Raw genomic sequence first — 21005 nt, 5'->3', positions numbered from 1 at the left:
AGCTGCTGTTGCCTTGTAGGACTAACACCTCCAGCAACACCGCCACATCAACTGTGGAAACCACTAGCAGCCACTTCTCTGCTGGGGAAGGCCAAACCCCCCAACGCAGCTCCTCAGGAAGGAATTGGTTGCTCTGCCTTTAAGACTGCTAAACTCATAGAGGCCAAGCCTTTGCCTAAAAACAAAATCCGTAGAAATTTGCCAGTCGTTGCAGACATCCCATCAGTCCATGTGGGGCTTGGAGATCATGATTACTGTTTGCTTGGACAAACCAAGAAATGTGTCAGTGATGCTCTTCCAGTGGCAGAAGCTGCACCGCAACAGTCAAGTGCCCAGTTCGGGAGAGGAACCCGTCTGAACATAAAGCATCACCAGACTATCACTATCAAGCCCATTGTGTCCTTAAAGGAAAGGCTTCAGAACAAGCAGGTCGCTGTTGCAGAGTACCCATCAGAGTCTGCTAATCAGATTCCTTGCAGCGAAGACAAATCCAGTCACCAAAGGGAACATGCTGTTAGGAACAATTGCACAGACCAGCTGGATCATAGGACTAGTGAGAGCAATGATGCAAAGTTGGGCATGAGCCAACCAATGTCAGTATTAATGTCTCCTGAGGCATCGCCCTGTAGGAGCAAAGATGTGGAGGTGAGGAGGACACATAACCTTCGTGGAAATGCTTCAGCCTCTAAAAGGTCTTTGCGCTGCTATAGGAAACGGAGGCATTCGCCCAGCCCCCAGGCATCCAGCTGGAGGAGCAGGCGGGCCCACACTAGTCGCTCATGCAGTTCTTGTTCGGACAGTGACAGCAAATTGTCATCTTCATCATCCTCATCCCGAGGGTCCCATTCGAGGTCACGATCACCTTCATCAAAGAGAAGGAATAGGTGAGTATTGTTTGGGTGTATATTATAAATGAACTCATGAAGGAGCTGCTGGGAGGAATGGGTATGTATTGTAGAATATTCTACATCTACTTGTGGTTTAAAGTAACTTGAACTGACCCACCTCGTATAAACTGGAATATAGTCGTGTGTATAATATCTTTCTAAAAGGTGTTGGATTGCTTTGAGTGATCATCTAATTGCATTTGCTTATTTATAGGCACTAAACAAGTAGAAACAGTGATCATGGTCAAAACAGTGTGTTAAATTTGATTTTATAACTCAGCAAGAAGGCATTTTAGGCAATGCATTTATAGGTGAAGCTTAGCATTGGCTGCTTGGTGATCAAAGGCACTTGACCTCCAGCAATGTGCCTCACCAACAGATGTGGCCTTCATATCACTGCTTTCACATAGTGTGCCTTAATGATGGGAGAAGTTCTACTCTTATGGCTGCTGAAGGTTCTGCTCTCCTAAAGTAATGATATGGTCTAAATGTTCTGTAAATATAAAATGCAGATGTGTTAATATATGCCACAATTTACCCTTTTTCAGCTAAGAAATATGCATAAAAAAATACCAAAGCCAATCAGAGGAGACGCAGAATTAGTCAAGGGAAGGGAAACAGAGCCACCCAAAAAGCAGGTTGAATCTTTATCCACAGAACTTTATGCCTGGTCAGACATGGATGTTTGATTTTGGCTCATATGACCAGTTTTACCTCTCCTTATTCTTCACTATTCTCATTCTTGCATTTTCCATCTCATACTTACAATGGTAGGAATACTTCCCCATTTTCTGCATTTTATGGCAGATATTGAGATATTTCAGGCAGTATTTGAATTACAAGATTTATAAAATATCCATTATATTGGCTTATACCCTCTGCTTTTAATGCTTTTGTGTGAGTGTTAGGTTTAATATAGTCCACTGTGCCTAGTAGCTGCTCATGAACTAATAAACTTGCTCTGTGATATGGGCCATAGGCAACATAAGAACATAAGAAATTGCCATGCTGGGTCAGACCATCAAGCCCAGTATCCTGTTTCCAACAGTGGCCAATCCAAGTCACAAGTACCTGCAAGTACCCAAACATTAAGAAGATCCCATGCTACTAATGCCAGTAATAGCAGAGGCCATTCCCTAAGTCAACTTGTTTAATAGCAGTTAATTGACTTCTCCTCCAAGAATTTATCCAAACTTTTTTTAAACCCAGCTACACTAACTGCATTAACCACATCCTCTGGCAACAAATTCCAGAGCTAAATTGTGTGTTGTGTGAGAGAGCATTTTCTCAGATTAATCTTAAATGTGCAACTTGCAAACTTCATGGAATGCCCCCTGGTCCTTCTATTATCCGAAAGTGTAAATAATCGATTCACATCTACTCGTTCAAGACCTCTATCATATCCGCCCCTCAGCAGTCTCTTCTCCAAGCTGAACAGCCTTTCCTCATAGGGGAGCTGTTCCATCCCCTTTATCATTTTGGTCGCCCTTCTCTGTACCTTCTCCATCGCAACTATCTCTTTTTTTTGAGATGCGACGACCAGAATTGTGCACAGTATTCAAGGTGCTGTCTCACCATGGAGCGATACAGAGGCATTATGACATTTTGTTTCATTAACCATTCCCTTCCTAATAATTCCCAACATTGTTTGCTTTTTTGACTGCTGCAGCACACTGAACAGATTTCAAAGTATTATCAATTATGATGCCTAGATCTTTTTCCTGGGTGGTAGCTCCTAATATGGAACCTAACATCATGTAACTACAGCAAGGGTTATTTTTCCCTAAATGCAACACCTTGCACTTTTCCACATTAAATTTCATCTGCCATTTGGATGCCCAATTTTCCAGTCTCGCAAGGTCCTCCTGCAATATATCACAATCCGCTTGTGATTTAACTACTCTGAATAATTTTGTGTCATCTGCAAATTTGATAACCTCACTCATCATATTCCTTTCCAGATCATTTATATATTGAAAAGCACAGATCCCTGAGGCACTCTACTGTTTACCCTTTTCCACTGAGAAAATTGACCATTTAATCCTACTGTTTCCTGTCTTTTAACCAGTTTGTAATCCACGAAAGGACATCACCTCCTATCCCATGACCTTTTAGTTTTCAAAGAAGCCTCTCATGAGGGACTTTGCCTAACGCCTTCTGAAAATCCAGATACACTACATCTACCGGTTCACCTTTATCCACATGTTTATTAACCCTTCAAAAAAAATGAAGCAGATTTGTGAGGCAAGACTTCCCTTGGGCAAATCCATGTTGACTGTGGTGCTATTAAACCATGACTTTCTATATGCTCTGATTTTGATCTTTAGAATAGTTTTCCCAGCACTGAAGTCAGGTTCACTGGTCTATAGTTTCCAGATAGCCCCTGGAGCCCTTTTTAAATATTGATTACATTGGCCAGAGGTACAATGGATGATTCTAATGATAGGTTACAAATTTTAACTAATAGATAAGAAATTTCATTTTGAGTTCCTTCGAAACCCTAGGATGTATACCATCTGGTCCAATGTCAATCTGGCCTACCTCATCTTCCAGGTTCACAGTGATTTGGTTCAGTTCCTATGACTCATCACCCCTGAAAACCATCTCCAGGACTGGTATCTCCCCAACATCCTCATTAGTAAACACAGAAGCAAATAATTAATTTAGTCTTTCTGCAATGGCCTTATCTTCCCTAAGAGCCCCTCAGTCACTCCCTCACTTCAGATATATTTGAAAAAATTTTTGAGTTTTTGCCTCTATGGCCAACTTCATTTCAAATTCTTTCTTCCTTTTAGAGACAAAGCCAGTTGTGGAAAATATTTAGTAAACTTGGGTATTGGCTAACATTTATTTTATTTTATTTTTTTTAAGAGCCAGAGGGTAAAATGTACTTTTTCTTTGTAACTTTTGTTTTGTCTATTTTTTTGGACTTTTTTTTTACTACTGTTTTGTCTATTGTTGGTATTTTTTTCTTCCCCCTCCATCCTTTTTCCATCCCATCGCTCCTCCAAGCCTGTCTTCCACCACCACCTCTCTTTGGTCTCTACCATAGGACAGGGATCATCACAGAGTCTCATGCAACTCTCCTCTGGGCCGGGCCCACCACAGGTTGCAGTGGTTCTCTTTCAAGCTGCTTGGGCCCTAGGTAACCTGACATCTGGGAATATCCACTCCTGGATAGAACCAGAAATAGTGTTGGCAGTTTTGTAGCAGAGACCTGAGAGGTGCGGTCAACTTCTTCTTTTTTTTTCTTTAAATCAACACTGTTTTAAGCTGAAATGTTCAGCATGACTGGATTTGCAAAGCATCATGAGCAAGAGAGGCAGGAAGTGCTGGAAGGTGGAGTTTTCTTTCAGAGCTGGTAGTAATGGTAAACAGCAGTCTACAAAGACTTAAGTATTTTCAGGGTTTTCCTTCTCTATAAACATAGAGAACAATCTGAATAAAGATGTGTTAATGCTGGTGTAGAAGTACATAGTTCACTCAGATCATCTCTAAAACACTAACTCGCACAAAAGAATGTACACTACGTTTATCTGCTATGTGGGTAATTGTAATATTTTTAACCTAGTTTTCTTTAGAGATACTGACGACATAAAATTATCTTCTCTTGCTCTTAATTTTTGAGCTTCATACTTGTGCCACTTATGGTAGATCACCCAGTCAACCCCAGTTCACGCTTTTTACGTGCCCTCTACGCTATAATAAAAAACAAAAAAGTATTCTAAGTGTATTTTCATATCGGGGAAACTAACAAGTTCAGTTAAATTTGTTGTACCTCACTTTTATGGAAAAGTGAGGTACAACATTGCTAGGGTACAATTAAGACTTCTGAATTTTAGTTAAAACTGAAAAACCCCACTAGAACACCTCTGATGGGAGAAATTTGGGTTTTAAACTGAAACCCCCCCCCCCAAAAAAAAATAGACCTCCCTTGCAGTTGCTCTGTCGTCATCCAGCCACTGCAAGTCTAGGGACAGCGCTAGGAGCAGCACCCAGATGTCATGGGAGTATGCCAGTAGGGAGTCCAAGTCCCACCGGCAAAAGAAAAAGCATTGCTGAGGGAGTCCAAGTCCTGGCAGCTGAAAGAGCATGAGACAAGAAGGTATGAGCTGGGGAGGGAGCCCCTTCAGCCATACGCTCTGACCCCTCCCCCCATCCTCCTCCAGCCACACACTGCACAACACAGGATGTAAAAATTTAAAGATAAATAGATTAAATTGAATCCCCCTAAAAATGTACCGCCAAATGTAATTCATGCTGTGAGAATGCCAGTAAACACAGATTTTTAGTATCTGCCAAATACACATTATTGCCTGAAAAATAAACCTCTAAGATCAGAAGCATTAGGTATGATTTAAATCTCGGGGAGATCAAAGCAGATTGTGATGTGTCAAGCATCTTTAAAGCTGTCCTACTACTGCTTTTGATGTTGAAAGATGGTCTGCTATTGATTAGTGCCTTTAGTTGCCTATTAGTGGAGTGTGTATCATCTGATGAACTTCGAAGATGTAGTAGTACAAAAAACTAAAGCGGAGGTGGCCAGCTCTGATCCTCGAGAGTTACAAACAGGCCAGGTTTTTAGGATCTCAATGATTTTACATACACCACCTCCATTGTATGCAAATGTATCTCATAAGAACATGCCATGCTGGGTCAGACCAAGGGTCCATCAAGCCCAGCATCTTGTTTCCAACAGTGGCCAATCCAGGCCATAAGAACCTGGCAAGTACCCAAAAACGAAGTCTATTCCATGTTACCGTTGCTAGTAATAGCGGTGGTTATTTTCTAAGTCAACTTAATTAATAGCAGGTAATGGGCTTCTCCTCCAAGAACTTACCCAATCCTTTTTTAAACACAGCTATACTAACTGCACTAACTCATTCTCTGGCAACAAATTCCAGAGTTTAATTGTGCATTGAGTGAAAAAGAACTTTCTTTGATTAGTTTTAAATGTGCCACATGCTAACTTCATGGAGTGCGCCCCCTAGTCTTTCTATTATCTGAAAGAGTAAATAACCGATTCAAATCTACCCGTTCTAGACCTCTCATGATTTTAAACACCTCTTATCATATCCCCCCTCAGTCGTCTCTTCTCCAAGCTGAAAAGTCCTAACCTCTTTAGTCTTTCCTCTTAGGGGAGCTGTTCCATTCCCCTTATCATTTTGGTCGCCCTTCTCTGTACCTTCTCCATCGCAATTATATCTTTTGTTGAGATGTGGTAGCCAGAATTGTACACAATATTCAAGGTGCGGTCTCACCATGGAACGATACAGAGGCATTATGACATTTTCCATTTTATTCACCATTCCCTTTCTAATAATTCCCAACATTCTGTTTGCTTTTTTGACTGCCGCAGCACACTGAGCCGACTATTTCAATGTGTTATCCACTTATGACGCCTAGATCTCTTTCTTGGGTGGTAGCACTTAATATGGAACCTAACATTGTGTAACTATAGTATGGGTTATTTTTCCCTATATGCATCACCTTGCACTTATCCACATTAAATTTCATCTGCCATTTGGATGCCCAATTTTCCAGTCTCACAAGGTCTTCCTGCAATTTATCACAATCTGCTTGTGATTTAACTACTCTGAATAATTTTGTATCATCTGCAAATTTGATTATCTCACTTGTCGTATTTCTTTCCAGATCATTTATAAATATATTGAAAAGTAAGGGTCCTAATACAGATCCCTGAGGCACTCCACTGCCCACTCCCTTCCACTGAGAAAATTCTCCATTTAATCCTACTCTCTGTTTCCTGTCTTTTAGCCAGTTTGTAATCCAAAAAAGGACATGCATATTAATTGTGGGTATCCAGAAAACCTGGCCTGTTTGTGGCTCTTGAGGACCGGAGCTGGCCACCCCTGAACTAAAGAATAACAAATTACCCAGACCAGATGGTGGTAACCCTAGAGTTCTGCAATAACTCAAACATAAAATTGCAGACCTGTTACTAGTAATCTGGGTAATTGCCAGGTTCTTGTGGCCTGGTTTGGCCTCTGTTGGAAACAGGATGCTGGGCTTGATGGACCCTTGGTCTGACCCAGCATGGCAATTTCTTATATTCTTAAAATCTCCTGTTGTACCTGATTGGAGGGTAGCCAATGTAATGCCAGTCTTTGAAAAAGAGCTTCGGGGGGGAATCTGGGAAACTATAGACTAGACTGGTGAGCCTGAAGTCTGTGCTGGTAAGAAAAGAAAAAAAATTCTGGATTACTCTGGAGCTCTTCCCCCCCCCCCCCCCCCAAACATTTTTATTAGAAAGAAAACAGCAAAACGCAATAACACAGATTTCACTCCAATTTTCACCATTTTTCTTCACTCACCCCCCTACTAGCCACCCAACCCACCCTTCTACATTGTGAACGAATAGAGCAAAGAAAAAAATCATAAAAGCAATACTATACAGAGATGCTAGGATCGATTTAACAGACAGTTTGTCTGACATATATTTTCTTGTAATGCAGAAACATGTGGCAACTGGGATTTCATCAGAGGATATAAAGACTGAGTATCCTCTGACAATGTCTTATGAAAAGGACCCCATTTACTCTGAAAGTCAGAGTCTTTGATTCAGTCTGATACACTGTATTTTCCCTCATGAATAATTCAATTAGTTGTATTCTCCACATCACAAGTATAGGAAGTTCCATTGAATAGCAAAACAGCACTTCACATTGCAGCATGATTTGATCAAAAATTGACTAAAGTATTTCCCCAAAAATTATCCAGGTTGTCTGTAACATAAAGCAAAGGAAGGGATCAAAGACAAAGATTTGTTTGCCATCAAAAACGCATTGTTATACTTTCCCAAAATCGTGAGATCTTAGGACAAGACCATAAACAATGAAACATATTGGCCCCTCGTACAGAACATTTGACATTGAGATTAGTTAATCCTCATGCGACATGTTTGAAATGGAGATATCAATGTTCTATGTGCTGTTCTGTATTGAAGCTCTCTAAGATTAATATTGATTATGGCATCAAACATTTGGGAGAGAGAGTCCAAAAGAACTTTTTTGTCCAGGACTATATCTAATCTGACTGCCTCATTTGAGTTAATTGGTAAGCAGTTTGATACCCTTGATATAAATACAGAAATTAGTATAAATGTGACAGTAACCCTTTAGGACGTTTAAACAGACATGACATAAAGCTAGAAATTAAGATGATTGGTAAATGTGGTTGTAATAAGAGATATGTAATGATATTGAATTTGAAGGTAAAACAAATGGTCTGATGGCCTAAACCCAAGTTGATCCACACACTGCTGGAAGGACAACAATTGTATCCGCAGTGATAAAATCTTGCAGTAACCATTCAGAACCCAATTTTATATAGGGGTATCTTAACCCAATTCCTCTGTGGTTTTTTTTTTTTGGTTTTTTTTGAAGTATTGATTATTAAGAGGCAAAAAAAAGGGGACATACCTCCATCGCGGACCTTCCAACAAGCCCTTAAGATGGATCATATAAACATAGAGAATCTTATCTTGGAAGATAATTCTTTCACTGACCTATGCAGTATGTCTCTATTATTCCATGTGTAAACAATCCCAGAATATATCTTCAAATCTGTGAAGTTATTTTGATTTTGTAACCAATCACCCACAACCCTCAGTGAAATCTCTAAAGATGATCAAAAATTTGGAACCCCCAGACCACCCTCTTCCTTAGGTTTTTCCCTTTCCAAAAAAATTGCCCAAATATGTCATTAACCAAGTTGATATTTGAATTAGATATAATAATTCAGGAAGCTCAACCATGGAAAGAGTGGAGGAGTAGCCTAGTGGTTAGAGCAGTGGGCTATGAACCTGGAGACCAGGGTTCAAAGTCCCACTGTCGTTCCTTGTGACCTTGGGCAAGTCACTTTACCCTCCATTGCCTCAGGTACAAACTTAGATTGTAAGCCCTCTGGGGATAGGGAAATACCTACAGTACCTGAATGTAATCCACTTTGAAGTGCTGAAAAAAGTGGAATAAAAAAAGAAAGCAGAAGAAACTTCCAGCTTTCAAGTTTAGTTTGGAATTTTTTAATCACGGGTATAATGTTAAACCCGTACTTAGGCTCCCTATGAATATTGAGAGCCAAGTATCTAATTTGATCTTGGGCCTATTTAATTGGAAAGTTTAACCAGGTACCTCTGAGATTACCCATTATATCTAACTCTTTAGTTTTGTCCAAATTTAATTTAAAACCAGATAATTCCCTTATTGTGAGAATAACATAAGAGCAGAAGGTGAAACTGTTGCATTAGAGAGCAATGTCAGCTGTAAGCAAGAGTGATGTTAGGCTCCCTGCTTACATATATCCACATATATTAAAGGAGAACTCTTAAGATTACATATGAATGGCTCCACAGAAAGAATAAACAATAAAGGGGAGCGAGGACAACCCTGTCTGGTGCCTCTATGTAAATTAAAGTGATCTTTGAGAAAGCCATTAATGCTTATCCTGGCAGACAGATTAGTGTATAAAGGTTATATGTATTTCAACATTCTGCTAGAAAATCCAAACTCATGTAACTTTTCAAATAAATAGGGCTATACCACTCTATCAGAAGCCTTTTCGGTGTTGCAACTCAAAAGCACGGGATCACAAATTACACCTTCCGAATGTTAATTTAGGTTCATCTTCCATAAATAATTCATGCTTGATCCCTACTATTTAACTTTGTAAGAATAAATTTCAGCCTGTTAACTAGAATTGTTGCAAAAAATTTTAATATCTAAATTTAACAGATATAGGTCTGTATGAGGCTGGAGATAAAGGATCTTTACCAGTCTTTGGGATCACTACTATAGCTGCTTCCTTTAGTGATACTGGCATGACACCCTCATTACTCAGATTTTCAAAGAGGGCTCTCAGTGGTTCCAAAACCAACTTCCCCAAAGATTTGTAAAAACACACATCCAACCCATCAGGCCCTGGAGATTTGTGTGAAGGAAGAAATTTAACAGCCCAGAGAACTTCAGAAGCTGTAATAGGGGCATTTATCTTAGAGATCTTTCTGATCTAGCTTCGGTACCTATAAACCATGAAACAGTTCAATAATTTTTCTTCACTGATGGAATCTGCTTGTTCTTCTTTATCCGGGCAAGCCAGTCCACACCAGTGGGTTGTACACGCCAACCAGCAGATGGAGACTGAGAACGATGATTCGCTGATGTCACCCTTGTATAGCTCTGCTGAGATGCCAGCCAGCCAGTTTTCTCTGACTCTAGCAGGTGGTGGAAATGCATCCTTGCTTACGGATCTCGGCTTGCCAGGATTGAACAGGCCTTTTTGAACTCCTGTCTGTCTACACGCTAGTAAATGGAGAAATTACTTACCTGATAATTTTGTTTTCCTTAGTGTAGACAGATGGAACCGGGTTCCTGCCCTCTGCTGCCCCATGAGTGTGTCAATAGTTCTCCTGTGGGCCTCTGGGTCCCAAGGGATTAGTGGTAAGTGTTCATCCGGAGCCTAGCTTGGGGTACCTAGAAAATTTACGTCAGTACAGTTCTGGTTACCTGTTTTCAATCATGTTTTTTTAATCAAATTTTTTGCTAGTCTGTCCATAATTGCTTTTGAAGATAATACTGGCAGACTGGGGTCACTTCAGGGTTTTATATATACACACTGTGACGTCAAGTTACTCTGTCTCCATCTGTTGGCCTTGGAGCATAAACCCCCACTGGTCCTGAGTCCATCTGTCTACACTAAGGAAAACAAAATTATCAGATAAGTAATTTCTCCATTATCTGATGATTTCTTTCCCTCCAAGTAGGGCAAGGCAGTCCACCATCCTGCCCTGGGTTGCTTTTGGGCAGCCGACTTTGTTCTTTTTTTTTTTTTTTTTTTACTAGATCCTTGTCAAGGAAGGAATGAGGTTCAAGGATCTCTCATGCAGCTGAACTTCCACAGATCAGATGTGAGTTCTCTCCTTCTAGAATACACTGATTGTCCTAGGGGAATGTTGTTAATGGAGTTGAGTTCAAGGTTTCCATTTAAAAAAAAACAAAAACAAATCCACAAGGTTAAATTGAATAGTGTTTGTAGGATGTGGTATTCTTAAATGTTTGGTTAGTGTCCATAGTTTGCTTTTGAAGAAATACTGGCTGGCTAGTTCCTGAGCAGAGTATGAGGATGACATCAGTGAGGAGTTGTTCTCCGTCTCCATCTGCTGGTTGGAGTGCATAACCCACTGGTGTGGACTGGCTTGCCCTACTTCAAGGAAAAGAAATTATCAGGTAAGAAGTAATTTCACCATATAGGTTCTGGTAAAAATTCACAAAGATTTGAGATATCTCTTTAGAAGTATGAACAATATTCTCATTGCTATTCCTCATAGCACTAATAAACTTTGAGGCATATTGCTGTTGCACTACATTTGCCAACATTCTACTTGCTTTGTTCCCATAGCAATAAAATTTTAATTTGATATATTGCAGTGATTTATATAATCATTGTATCCAATTATTCATTACTGTTTGCAACTGGCTAAACTCCTGTCGCAACAACACTGAACGATTAGCATTCAAAGCAGATTTGCATTTCTTTAATTGGGAATCAAGTTGAAGTATCCTAGCATTTATACATTTCTGCTTAAGATGGACTTAACTAATTATTTCACCCATTAAGACTGCCTTTGCTGTTTCCCAGAATAGCACAGGATTGTTCAGCAACCTCCAAACATCTACTGTATTGAAATGTTTGCATAGAAAAGGTACCCCTTCCTATTACACATTGGCATCTTAAACTAACTTGGTATTTGACTCACTACAATTTGAATCTCTACCCACAAAGATAGAATTGCCCAACTCTACCAGTTTAGCTACTGTAGTAGAAAAGAAAGCATGTTCATAAGAAGTAGGTGCATAAATGGAGGCCAGAATAACTTCTTTACCCATTAGGGAACCTAGGAGAGTTATAAACCTACCCCCTGGGTCCTTAATATCTTTGTACAGTTGAAAGTCTATAGTTTTTTGTTTTTTTTTTTACTAGGATCGCAATACCACAACTTTTAGAGGAGTCCGAGGCATAAAATACTTGCCCCGCCCACTTATGGCATAATTTAAGATGTTCCAAATTAGATAAGTGGGTCTCTTGTAAGCATCTCCTTTTAGTCTATGGAGATGAGAGAAAACTTTCTCCGTTTTTACAGGTGGCCCTAATCCTACCACATTTCATATAAGAAATTTTAATCTATAATTCTAGTAAGGATGTAATTGGAAGCCCTAATTACATGAAATGGGCATCCAGCACTTCCCCCTGTACCTAAAATTGTAGATGTCCAGTCAGCAACTCGTCGCCAGCAAAAAGCTATCCCTGGAGAAAGCCACCAAATATGCATGAAGGTGCCTGTATCACCGCAATTTCGCCAAAATGATCGCTCACAAGAGTGGTAGATTCGATGGAGCTTAACAGGGGTCAAATGCAGACACATTCCATCTCTATCATTGAGAGACCCTGCCTGTCCCACTGCAAGCAGCAGGACTCCTAAGCTCAGTTAATTGAGTTAACAGAACAACTAAAATGATCCTAAGAGCCATAGAAAACTTATGGCTCACACAGGATCCTCTTCTCCCCTCCCCCCCCCCCGACTCTCATATAATACCCATACCATAATCTATAGCTCTATTTAGAGCCCAGAGGTCACAAGCACGTTCAAGTGCCATCCTCTACTCCAGGACATAGTGCAATAGTGTCCGTAAAAACTAAACTTCAGAAAAAAAAAGTTAAATATGAACATTAAAACCAGAGAGCTTGAACAGTAGTAAATATACGATATTGCTCCTTCTCATGATTCTGTCAACTAGAGCACTCTACCAGATCATGCCGTGTTGCTTTTAGAAGACTGAACAGGATGAAGTCTTCCTGAAATTCAACCATCAACAGATGTACATTCACGAAGATCATTCAGAATCTTCTCTGTTTCCTGCGGAGAATCGGCGTGTAAAATTTTGCCATTTACCCATAGTCATAAGTGAGCTCGAAACAAAGAAGTGAATGTTCTTTAGCACTAATTCTGACATGTGGTTGAGAAGGCCCTGCATTGAGAAACTGCCTCTGAGGAAAAGTCTTGAAACAGTAGTATTTTACCATTTTAAGTTATTTCCTCCTTTCCGCCGGTATGCTTGCAGGAGCTGGAATTTGAGTATAATTCAGAAACTGTGCTATCACAACTCTCGGTCGGCTTTGTTGTGCTAGCTTCAGGCTTATACGGTGAGCACATTCAACTACAAACTTGCCCGCTAAGGACTCAGCAGCCACTGCCTAAGGCAGCCACGTCACCACAACCCAGCAAGTTTGGTCTCCGGAATGGTGTCTGGGAGACTGGAAAATTGGGCATCCAAATGGCAGATGAAATTTAATGTGGATAAGTGCAAGGTGATGTATATAGGGAAAAATAACCCATGCTATAGTTACACAATGTTAGGTTCCATATTAGGAGCTATCACCCAGAAAAAAATCTAGGCGTCTTAGTGGATAATACATTGAAATCGTCTGCTCAGTGTGCTGCAGCAGTCAAAAAAGCAAACCGGAATTATTAGGATGAGAATGGTGAATAAAATGGGAAATGTCATAATGCCTCTATAGCTGCACTGTGAGACCACACCTTGAGTACTGTGTACAATTCTGGTCGCCGCATCTCAAAAAAGATAAAGTTGCGTTTGAGAAGGTACAGAAAAGAGCGACCAAAATGATAAAGGGTATGGAACAGCTCCCCTATGAGGAAAGGCTAAAGGAGGTTAGGGCTGTTCAGCTTGGAGAAGAGACAGCTGAGGGGGGGAGGATATGACAGAGGTCTTTAAAATCATGAGAAGTCTAGAACCGGTAAATGTGAATCGGTTATTTACTCTTTTGGATAATAGACTAGGGGGCATTCTATGAAGTTAGCAAGTAGCACATTTAAAACTAATCTGAGAAAATTCTTTCACTCAATGCACGATTAAGCTCTGAAATTTGTTGCCAGAGGATGTGGTTAGTGCAGTTAGTGTAGCTGGGTTTAAAAAGGGTTTAAAAAAAGTATGCATAAGTTCATGGAGGAGAACTCCATTAACTGCTATTAATCAAGTTGTCTTAGAATAGCCACTGCTATTACTGGCATCAGTAGCATGGGATGTACTTAGTGTTTGGGTACTTGCCAGGTACTTGTAGCCTGGAAACAGGATGCTGGGCTTGATGGACTCTTGGTCTGACTCAGTATGGCAATTTCTTATGTTGTTATCTGTGACTTTTTTTTTTTTTAATTAGAACGTTTTATTGGATATACAGTTACAAATTAGTAACGGAGAACACTAACAGACATCCATACTTTTCCAACAAGGAGCTCAATCTCCTCTCCTCCCCCCCCCCCCCCCATAAGCAATACTGCACATATTTAGAATAAAAGTGAATAGTCAGCATGAAAAGATTTTATTTTATTTATTGTTTTTATATACCGACATTCGATCGAGATATCACATCGGTTTACATATAACTAAAACAAATAACACATGACCTGCTTATTTTACATTATAACATGGTAACTGTTTGTAACATGGTAACAGGAAGGAACGAACAAATGACTATACATGGTATTTGATGAGAACGAACAATTGATTGAACATGTGGCTAACTAAGTAGCACGATCTACTTATTTACAATGTAAGAAGGTAACTGCTAACAACGAGGAAAGAGATATTTACAGGAGTGTTCTAAAATTGCACTGCTGAGATGCTGTAAAGGATACTATCTAAGGGATTCTTTGGAAAAAGATGTGTGGAGATTCTGGAGGAGGGGGGAGGGTGAGAGGAGAGGAAATGGGTAAGAGGGAGGAGGGTGAGGCAGGGAGAGGGAGGGTTGTGGGTGGCTGTAGAGAGGGGAAGTTGTTTTCAGGGAGGGTTGTGTGCGGAGGGGGTGAGTTAAGTATCTGGTGGGAAGGCTTTTCTGAAGAGCCAGGTTTTGAGTTGTTTTTTGAATACTTGAGTGGAGGGTTCATTTCTGAGGGGGGGGGGGTAGGAGGGTGTTCCAGAGTGCGGGGCCTGCCACGGATATGGCATGTTTGCGGGTTGATGAGCGGTTTGCTGTTTTAGAGTTTGGGACAGCTAGGAGTCCGGTGTTTGAGGTGTTTGAGGACCTGAGCTTTCTATGTGTGGAATGAGGGAGTATGGCATTGTTTAACCAATTCATATCATTGTTGTTTATCTTCTTATGGATGAGGGTGAGGGATTTGTCCTGAATTCTTTGGTTGATGGGAAGCCAGTGAAGCTCTTTTAGTGTGGGAGTGATGTGGTTGCATTTTTTTATGTTTGTTATTGACCTTGCGGCGGCGTTTTGTAGTAGTTGAAGGGGTCTGATGGTGGCTTCAGGGAGACCGAGAAGTATTGTGTTGCAATAGTCAATTTTCGAGAAGATTATTGTTTGCATGACTGTTCTGAAATTGTGAGCGTGAAGAAGGGGTTTGAGCTTTTTCAGTGTTTGCAGCTTGAAGAAACCATCTTTGATCATGTTGGAGACGTGGTGCTTGAAGTTGAGTTCTTTGTCGATAGTCACTCCCAGGTTTTTTGTAGCTGGTGTGAGTTGCACCCCAATGTTCTTTATGGAGGTGTTGATTTTGAGGGAGGCAGAGGGGTGATCATTGGAGATGAGTAGGAATTCTGTCTTGTTCTGGTTGAGGCAGAGGGATAGTTGTGATAGCAGAAGCGTTATTTTTGTGCTAATTTGGTTCCAGCTGTCTAGGGTGCTTTCAATGGTTTTGTTTATTGGGAGTAATATTTGGATGTCGTCCACGTATTCAAAATATGTGAGATGTAATTCTGTTAGGAGTTTGCAAAGTGGAAGGAGGTATACGTTGAAAAGGGTGGATGATAGGGATGATCCTTGCGGGACACCGTGTGTGATGGATATTTTGGAGGATTTCGAGGTGTTTATCTTTACATTGTATGATCTATTTGTGAGGTAAGATTCGAACCATTTGAATGTAGTGTTTTGTGGTCTGATTTCTTTGAGTCTGGTGAGGAGGGTTCTGTGGCTGATGGTGGTGGATATGTCGGAGTATCAGGAGGTATGATTGTCCCTGGTCAAGTCCTCTGAGAATGGTATTGGTCAGTGTAAGAAGGAGGGTTTCCATGCTGAATAGTTTTCTGAAGCCATGCTGTGCAGATTGTAGGATGTTGAAGGTTTCGATGTGTTCTGTCAGTTGATTGACTGTTTTTTTTCTAGTATTTTGGCTAAGAACGGAAGATTGGATACCGGCCTGTAGTTAGCTGGATCAGATTTGTCAAGTTGTGGTTTTTTGATGATTGGCTTGACTATAGCGTTTATGAGCTTGTCCGGGAATATTCCTTGTTCGAGTGAAAGGTTGATGATGTCGGTAATGGGCTTGGTTATGGTCGGGCTGATAAGCTTTAGGGTTTTAATGGGAATGGGGTCTACGGGGTGGGATGCATGGTTGGTTTTTTTGATGATGGATTCAATTTCAGTTGATGCAACCGGAGTGAATTTTGACCACGTAGCATTAAGTGAGTGATGTTGTGTTGCTTCAGGGTGGGCTGGAGGTGGTGGAATCTTGGCGATGATGGTGTTGACCTTGTCTTTGAAATATTGAGCTAGCTTTTCGCTGGAAATGGTGGTGACGTCCATGGCTGAGTCGTTTTGAGTTGAGTCGGTTAGGTCTTTGACGTTGGAAAAGAGTGTCCTGGGGTTGAACTGGTATTCGTGTATTTTTGTTGAATAGAAGTTTCGCTTTCCTGTGTTGATATCTGCTGTGTATTTTTGGAGGAGGGTTCTATTTGTCCTTCAGCTCTGTGGTTGGTGACTTTCTCCATTGTTTTTCGGATTGTCGTAGGATTCGCTTTGTGTTTTTTAGGTCTGGGGTGTACCATGGGGACTTGTGGTTCGTTGAAGTCTTGATTTCTTTTCTTACTGTGGGGCATAGTGATTTGGCTATTTCTTCATTTATGGAGATCCAGGCATTCGTGGCGGTGTTGGTGTCATTTTTGTCGAGGTTCTTTAAGGCTTCCGGTAGTAACTTGGCGAGGTCATCGCTGGAGCATGGCTTGGTGAATTTGATGATGCGTTTGTTTGGTATTATTGGGGTGCGTTGGAGTTGTAGCTTGGCTTGGAATGAGACTGTGGTCCGACCATGGGATAGGGGTCGTAGTGGGGGAGTCTAAGGAAGAGATTTTGTTGTTGGTGAAGAGTAAATCAAGAGTGTGACCGGATTTTTGAGTGGGAGTGTTGATAATTTGGGAGAAGCCCAAATACAAACTATACAAAGATACAAACTATACAAAGCATAAGTATTAATGATCTCCAAACATCTCGGGGGAAAAAGCATCCCTACGGTTTCCAAAAAATGTTTACATTAAACACAAAGAAGGGTATTGGGTAGGGGGTGATTTAGTTGTGTACTGATGTATTAGGGATTGCATCTGTTCTTTCTATTTGTGCTTGTTGGATACTGAAGGACAGCTGTGTTCAGCAAGCTATCTGTTTTTGTTGATGTATGCAAAATGCAATAAAAATTGACAAAAAAAAACACAAAGAAGGAAAAGTGAAAGAAATCAGTCTCAAAATGTAACCAAGCCCTGTGAGCATTTCCATCAAACATATGTGTCCCAAATAGCATTAAAGGATGGTAATCAATTACAAAGATGGGCTGTTAAATAAGCTACATGATAACTATTATATAGATAGTTTAAAATGTCTTTGAGAGGTGGTGCTTCTGTATGTTTCCAGTACTGAGCAATCACACACCTGGCTGCTAAAAAGATTTGTTGACAGAGACGTTGCTGGGACTTAAGGTTGTAATTGGAAGTCCTAATAACATGAAATGGGCATCCAGCACTTCCCCTGTACCTAAAATTGTGATGTCCAGTCAGCAACTCGTCGCCAGCAAAAAGCTATCCCTGGAGAAGCCACCAAATATGCATGAAAGTGCCTGTATCACCACAATTTTGCCAACATGATCGCTCACAGAGTGGTAGATTGGAGCTTTACAGGGATCAAATTTCAATGGTACAACATTTTATAACAGTTCTCCTAAAGGTTAGCAGAGAGAGAACATTTAGTTGTACAAGAATATACAGAATCCCTGTCTTCCGCACTCAAGCCTGTCCCCAGGTCCAACTCCCAGGTGCGAATGTGTGCAGATTTTTCATCTATCTGCCCATTAAGAAGAGCGTATACTTTAGAAACCAAACCCTTTATCTGTACACCTGTTTACAAAAGTTTTCGAAAAGGAATTTCCCTTGTCGTAAGGCTGAAGCCTTCTGTTGAGCTAAAATAAAATGTCTAATTTGAGCATATTCTAAAAAATTCAAGTTCTCCATATTATAAAGTGGGAACTATTCTCAAGATCAAAATAGTAGAGCATATAGAAAAATATGGTTTAATGGAACACAGTCAACATGAATTTATCCAAGGGAAGTCTTGGCTAACAAACCTTCATTTTTTTGAAGGGGTTAATAAACATGTGGATAAAGGTGAACCAGTAGATGTAGTGTATTTGGATTTTCAAAAGGCGTTTGACAAAGTCAAACTAAAAAGTCATGGGATAGGAGGCGATGTCCTTTCGTGGATTAAAAACTGGTTAAAAGACAGGAAACAGAGTAGGATTAAATGGTCAATTTTCTCAGTGGAAAAGGGTAAACAGTGGAGTGCCTCAGGGATCTATACTTGGACCGGAGCTTTTCAATATATTTATAAATGATCTGGAAAGGAATATGACGAGTGAGGTTATCAGATTTGCGGATGATACAAAATTATTCAGAGTAGTTAAATCACAAGTGGATTGTAATACATTACAGGAGAACCTTGCAAGACTGGAAGATTGGGCATCCAAATGGCAGATGAAATTTAATGTGGAAAAGTGCAAGGTGTTGCATATAGGGAAAAATAACCCTTGCTGTAGTTACATGATGTTAGGTTCCATATTAGGAGCTACCACCCAGGAGAAAGATCTAGGCATCATAGTGGATAATACTTTAAAATCGTTGGCTCAGTGTGCTGCAGCAGTCAAAAAAGCAAACAGAATGTTAGGAATTATTAGGAAGGGAATGGTTAATAAAACGGAAAATGTCATAATGGCTCTATATCGCTCCATGGTGGTTGTAAACTGTGAGGTTTGGGTGGACCCTTGGACACTGTGGCAGCTAACCACGCCCACGGGGGGAAGTCCCGTGAGGGGCCACAGGTCAGGCTTAGCTCAGGACACACAAACACAGTTTGATCTTTTATTAGACTGTGTAAGGAAGCCACCAGAAGTGGCAGTAGTGAGCAGCTGGAGTAGCCCGGCAGGGCTGGTATCCCTCAGGTGCTGGAATAGCGACTCCTCCGGTAGCAGTGCTGTAGTGGAAAGAACTGAGAGAATGAGTACAGTGCAGAATATACAAGACCTTAGTATGGAGATCCCCAGGGTAGAGAGAGCAGATCCTCGAGCGAGTATCTGAGAGCTGGGAGGCTTGCAGATGATGTACTCACGCAGCGGTTCCACGGAGATGGCACTGGGGCTGGAACGGAGGCAGGCCCTCGAGGAGCGAGTGCCTGGTTCCAGGGAACAGCTGTGAGGTGAAGATGGTAGTACTCACTGATGTTGAAGATTAGAGAAACCTTCCAGGCTGAAGAGGAGTAGGCAGCGAGCCAGGGAACCTTGGGCCCTCGAGCGAGTACCGGTTTCCTGATAGCGATCTGGAAAGCAAGTGAGGCCCCATAGCATTAGAGTCCAATAGAGATTGGAGAGGCAGAGTAACTGGGTATGGAGAGCGAATCCCATCCGTAGAATTCCCGTAGGATAACCTTTGCTAACTCAAAGGCGAGCAAACATTGTAGGCTTTAAATATCTGGGCATCATGACGTCATCCGGTTCGTGCCAAGTAAGAAATAAGGGCTGCGCAGCGCACACACCCTATGGTACAAGCGGAGCATGGCGGGAGGCAGCGCCCATGCCGGTCTGGGGACGCCGGAGAGGACGGCAGGCAGACGCCGCGGTAGCCAGGCATCCATCCGCAGCATGAGGAGGAGCAAACAAAGGGAGGCGGAGTGAAGCCGTCGGAAAGGGACGGTTGCACAATGGTGAGACCGCACCTTGAATACTGTGTACAATTCTGGTCGCCGCATCTCAAAAAAGATATAGTTGTGATGGAGAAAGTACAGAGAAGGGCAACCAAAATGATAAAGGGGATGGAACAGCTCCCCTATTAGGAAAGGCTGAAGAGGTTAGGGCTGTTCAGCTTGGAGAAGAGACGGCTGAGGGGGGATATGATAGAGGTCTTTAAGATCATGAGAGGTCTTGAACGAGTAGATGTGAATCGGTTATTTACACTTTCGAATAATAGGACTAGGGGGCATTCCATGAAGTTAGCAAGAAACACATTTAAGACTAATCGGAGAAAATTCTTTTTCACTCAACGCACAATAAAGCTCTGGAATTTGTTGCCAGAGGATGTGGTTAGTGCAGTTAGTGTAGCTGTGTTCAAAAAAGGTTTGGATAAGTTCTTGGAGGAGAAGACCATTAACTGCTATTAATCAACTTTACTTAGGGAATAGCCACTGCTATTAATTGCATCAGTAGCTTGAGATCTTCTTAGTGTTTGGGTAATTGCCAGATTCTTGTGGCCTGGTTTGGCCTCTGTTGGAAACAGGATGCTGGGCTTGATGGACCCTTGGTCTGACCCAGCATGGTAATTTCTTATGTTCTGCAGTAATATCGCAAGGGGACATGAGACCACTACAATGAAATAGGTCTTCACTCTCGTTATGCCACGCACCTTCCATGCCCCATATGCGTTCAGAGAAAGACACATGGACAAGGACAAGTTGTGAAATAAATTTGAGAGAGAAAAGTAAGGAGCAGTACCTGCTAGTTTGCCCCTCCATTGAGACCTAACTTGGAGGGTTGTCAGAAAAGCCAGTGGGTAACAACGTAGAGCTTGTCTTGTGTTGCGAAGCTGCCAGGGAGTCGTTGAGAGTGGCATAGGCCAAATCAGTTCTTGTTCTAGTAAGATCCACTGCTTTACCTCAGGCATTCTATGGAACTCGAGTGCTCGAAGTTGAGCCGCAGCATAAAACCAACTTAAATTAGGTATCCACAAACATCCCCTATTCTTGGCTTGTATAAAATTAGTTGAGCTTCTGCCA

General features: G+C 41.3%; 1 protein-coding gene across 3 annotated transcripts in view; it reads left to right on the top strand.

Moving 5' to 3' along the window:
* PPRC1 (PPARG related coactivator 1) overlaps positions 1-21005 on the top strand; it is a 139015-nt gene that overhangs the window by 96827 nt on the left and 21183 nt on the right. For all 3 annotated transcript variants that reach the window (XM_029610180.1, XM_029610179.1, XM_029610178.1), the window contains one exon: positions 20-884. In XM_029610180.1, the coding sequence (XP_029466040.1) occupies positions 20-884 (865 nt within the window). The remainder of the gene's footprint in view (positions 1-19; positions 885-21005) is intronic.

Source organism: Rhinatrema bivittatum, chromosome 7 (genome assembly GCF_901001135.1).
Source record: "Rhinatrema bivittatum chromosome 7, aRhiBiv1.1, whole genome shotgun sequence".
NCBI classification, from domain to species: domain Eukaryota; kingdom Metazoa; phylum Chordata; class Amphibia; order Gymnophiona; family Rhinatrematidae; genus Rhinatrema; species Rhinatrema bivittatum.
Note: the sequence above shows the minus strand (reverse complement) of the source record. Positions and strands in the feature narration are given on the sequence as shown.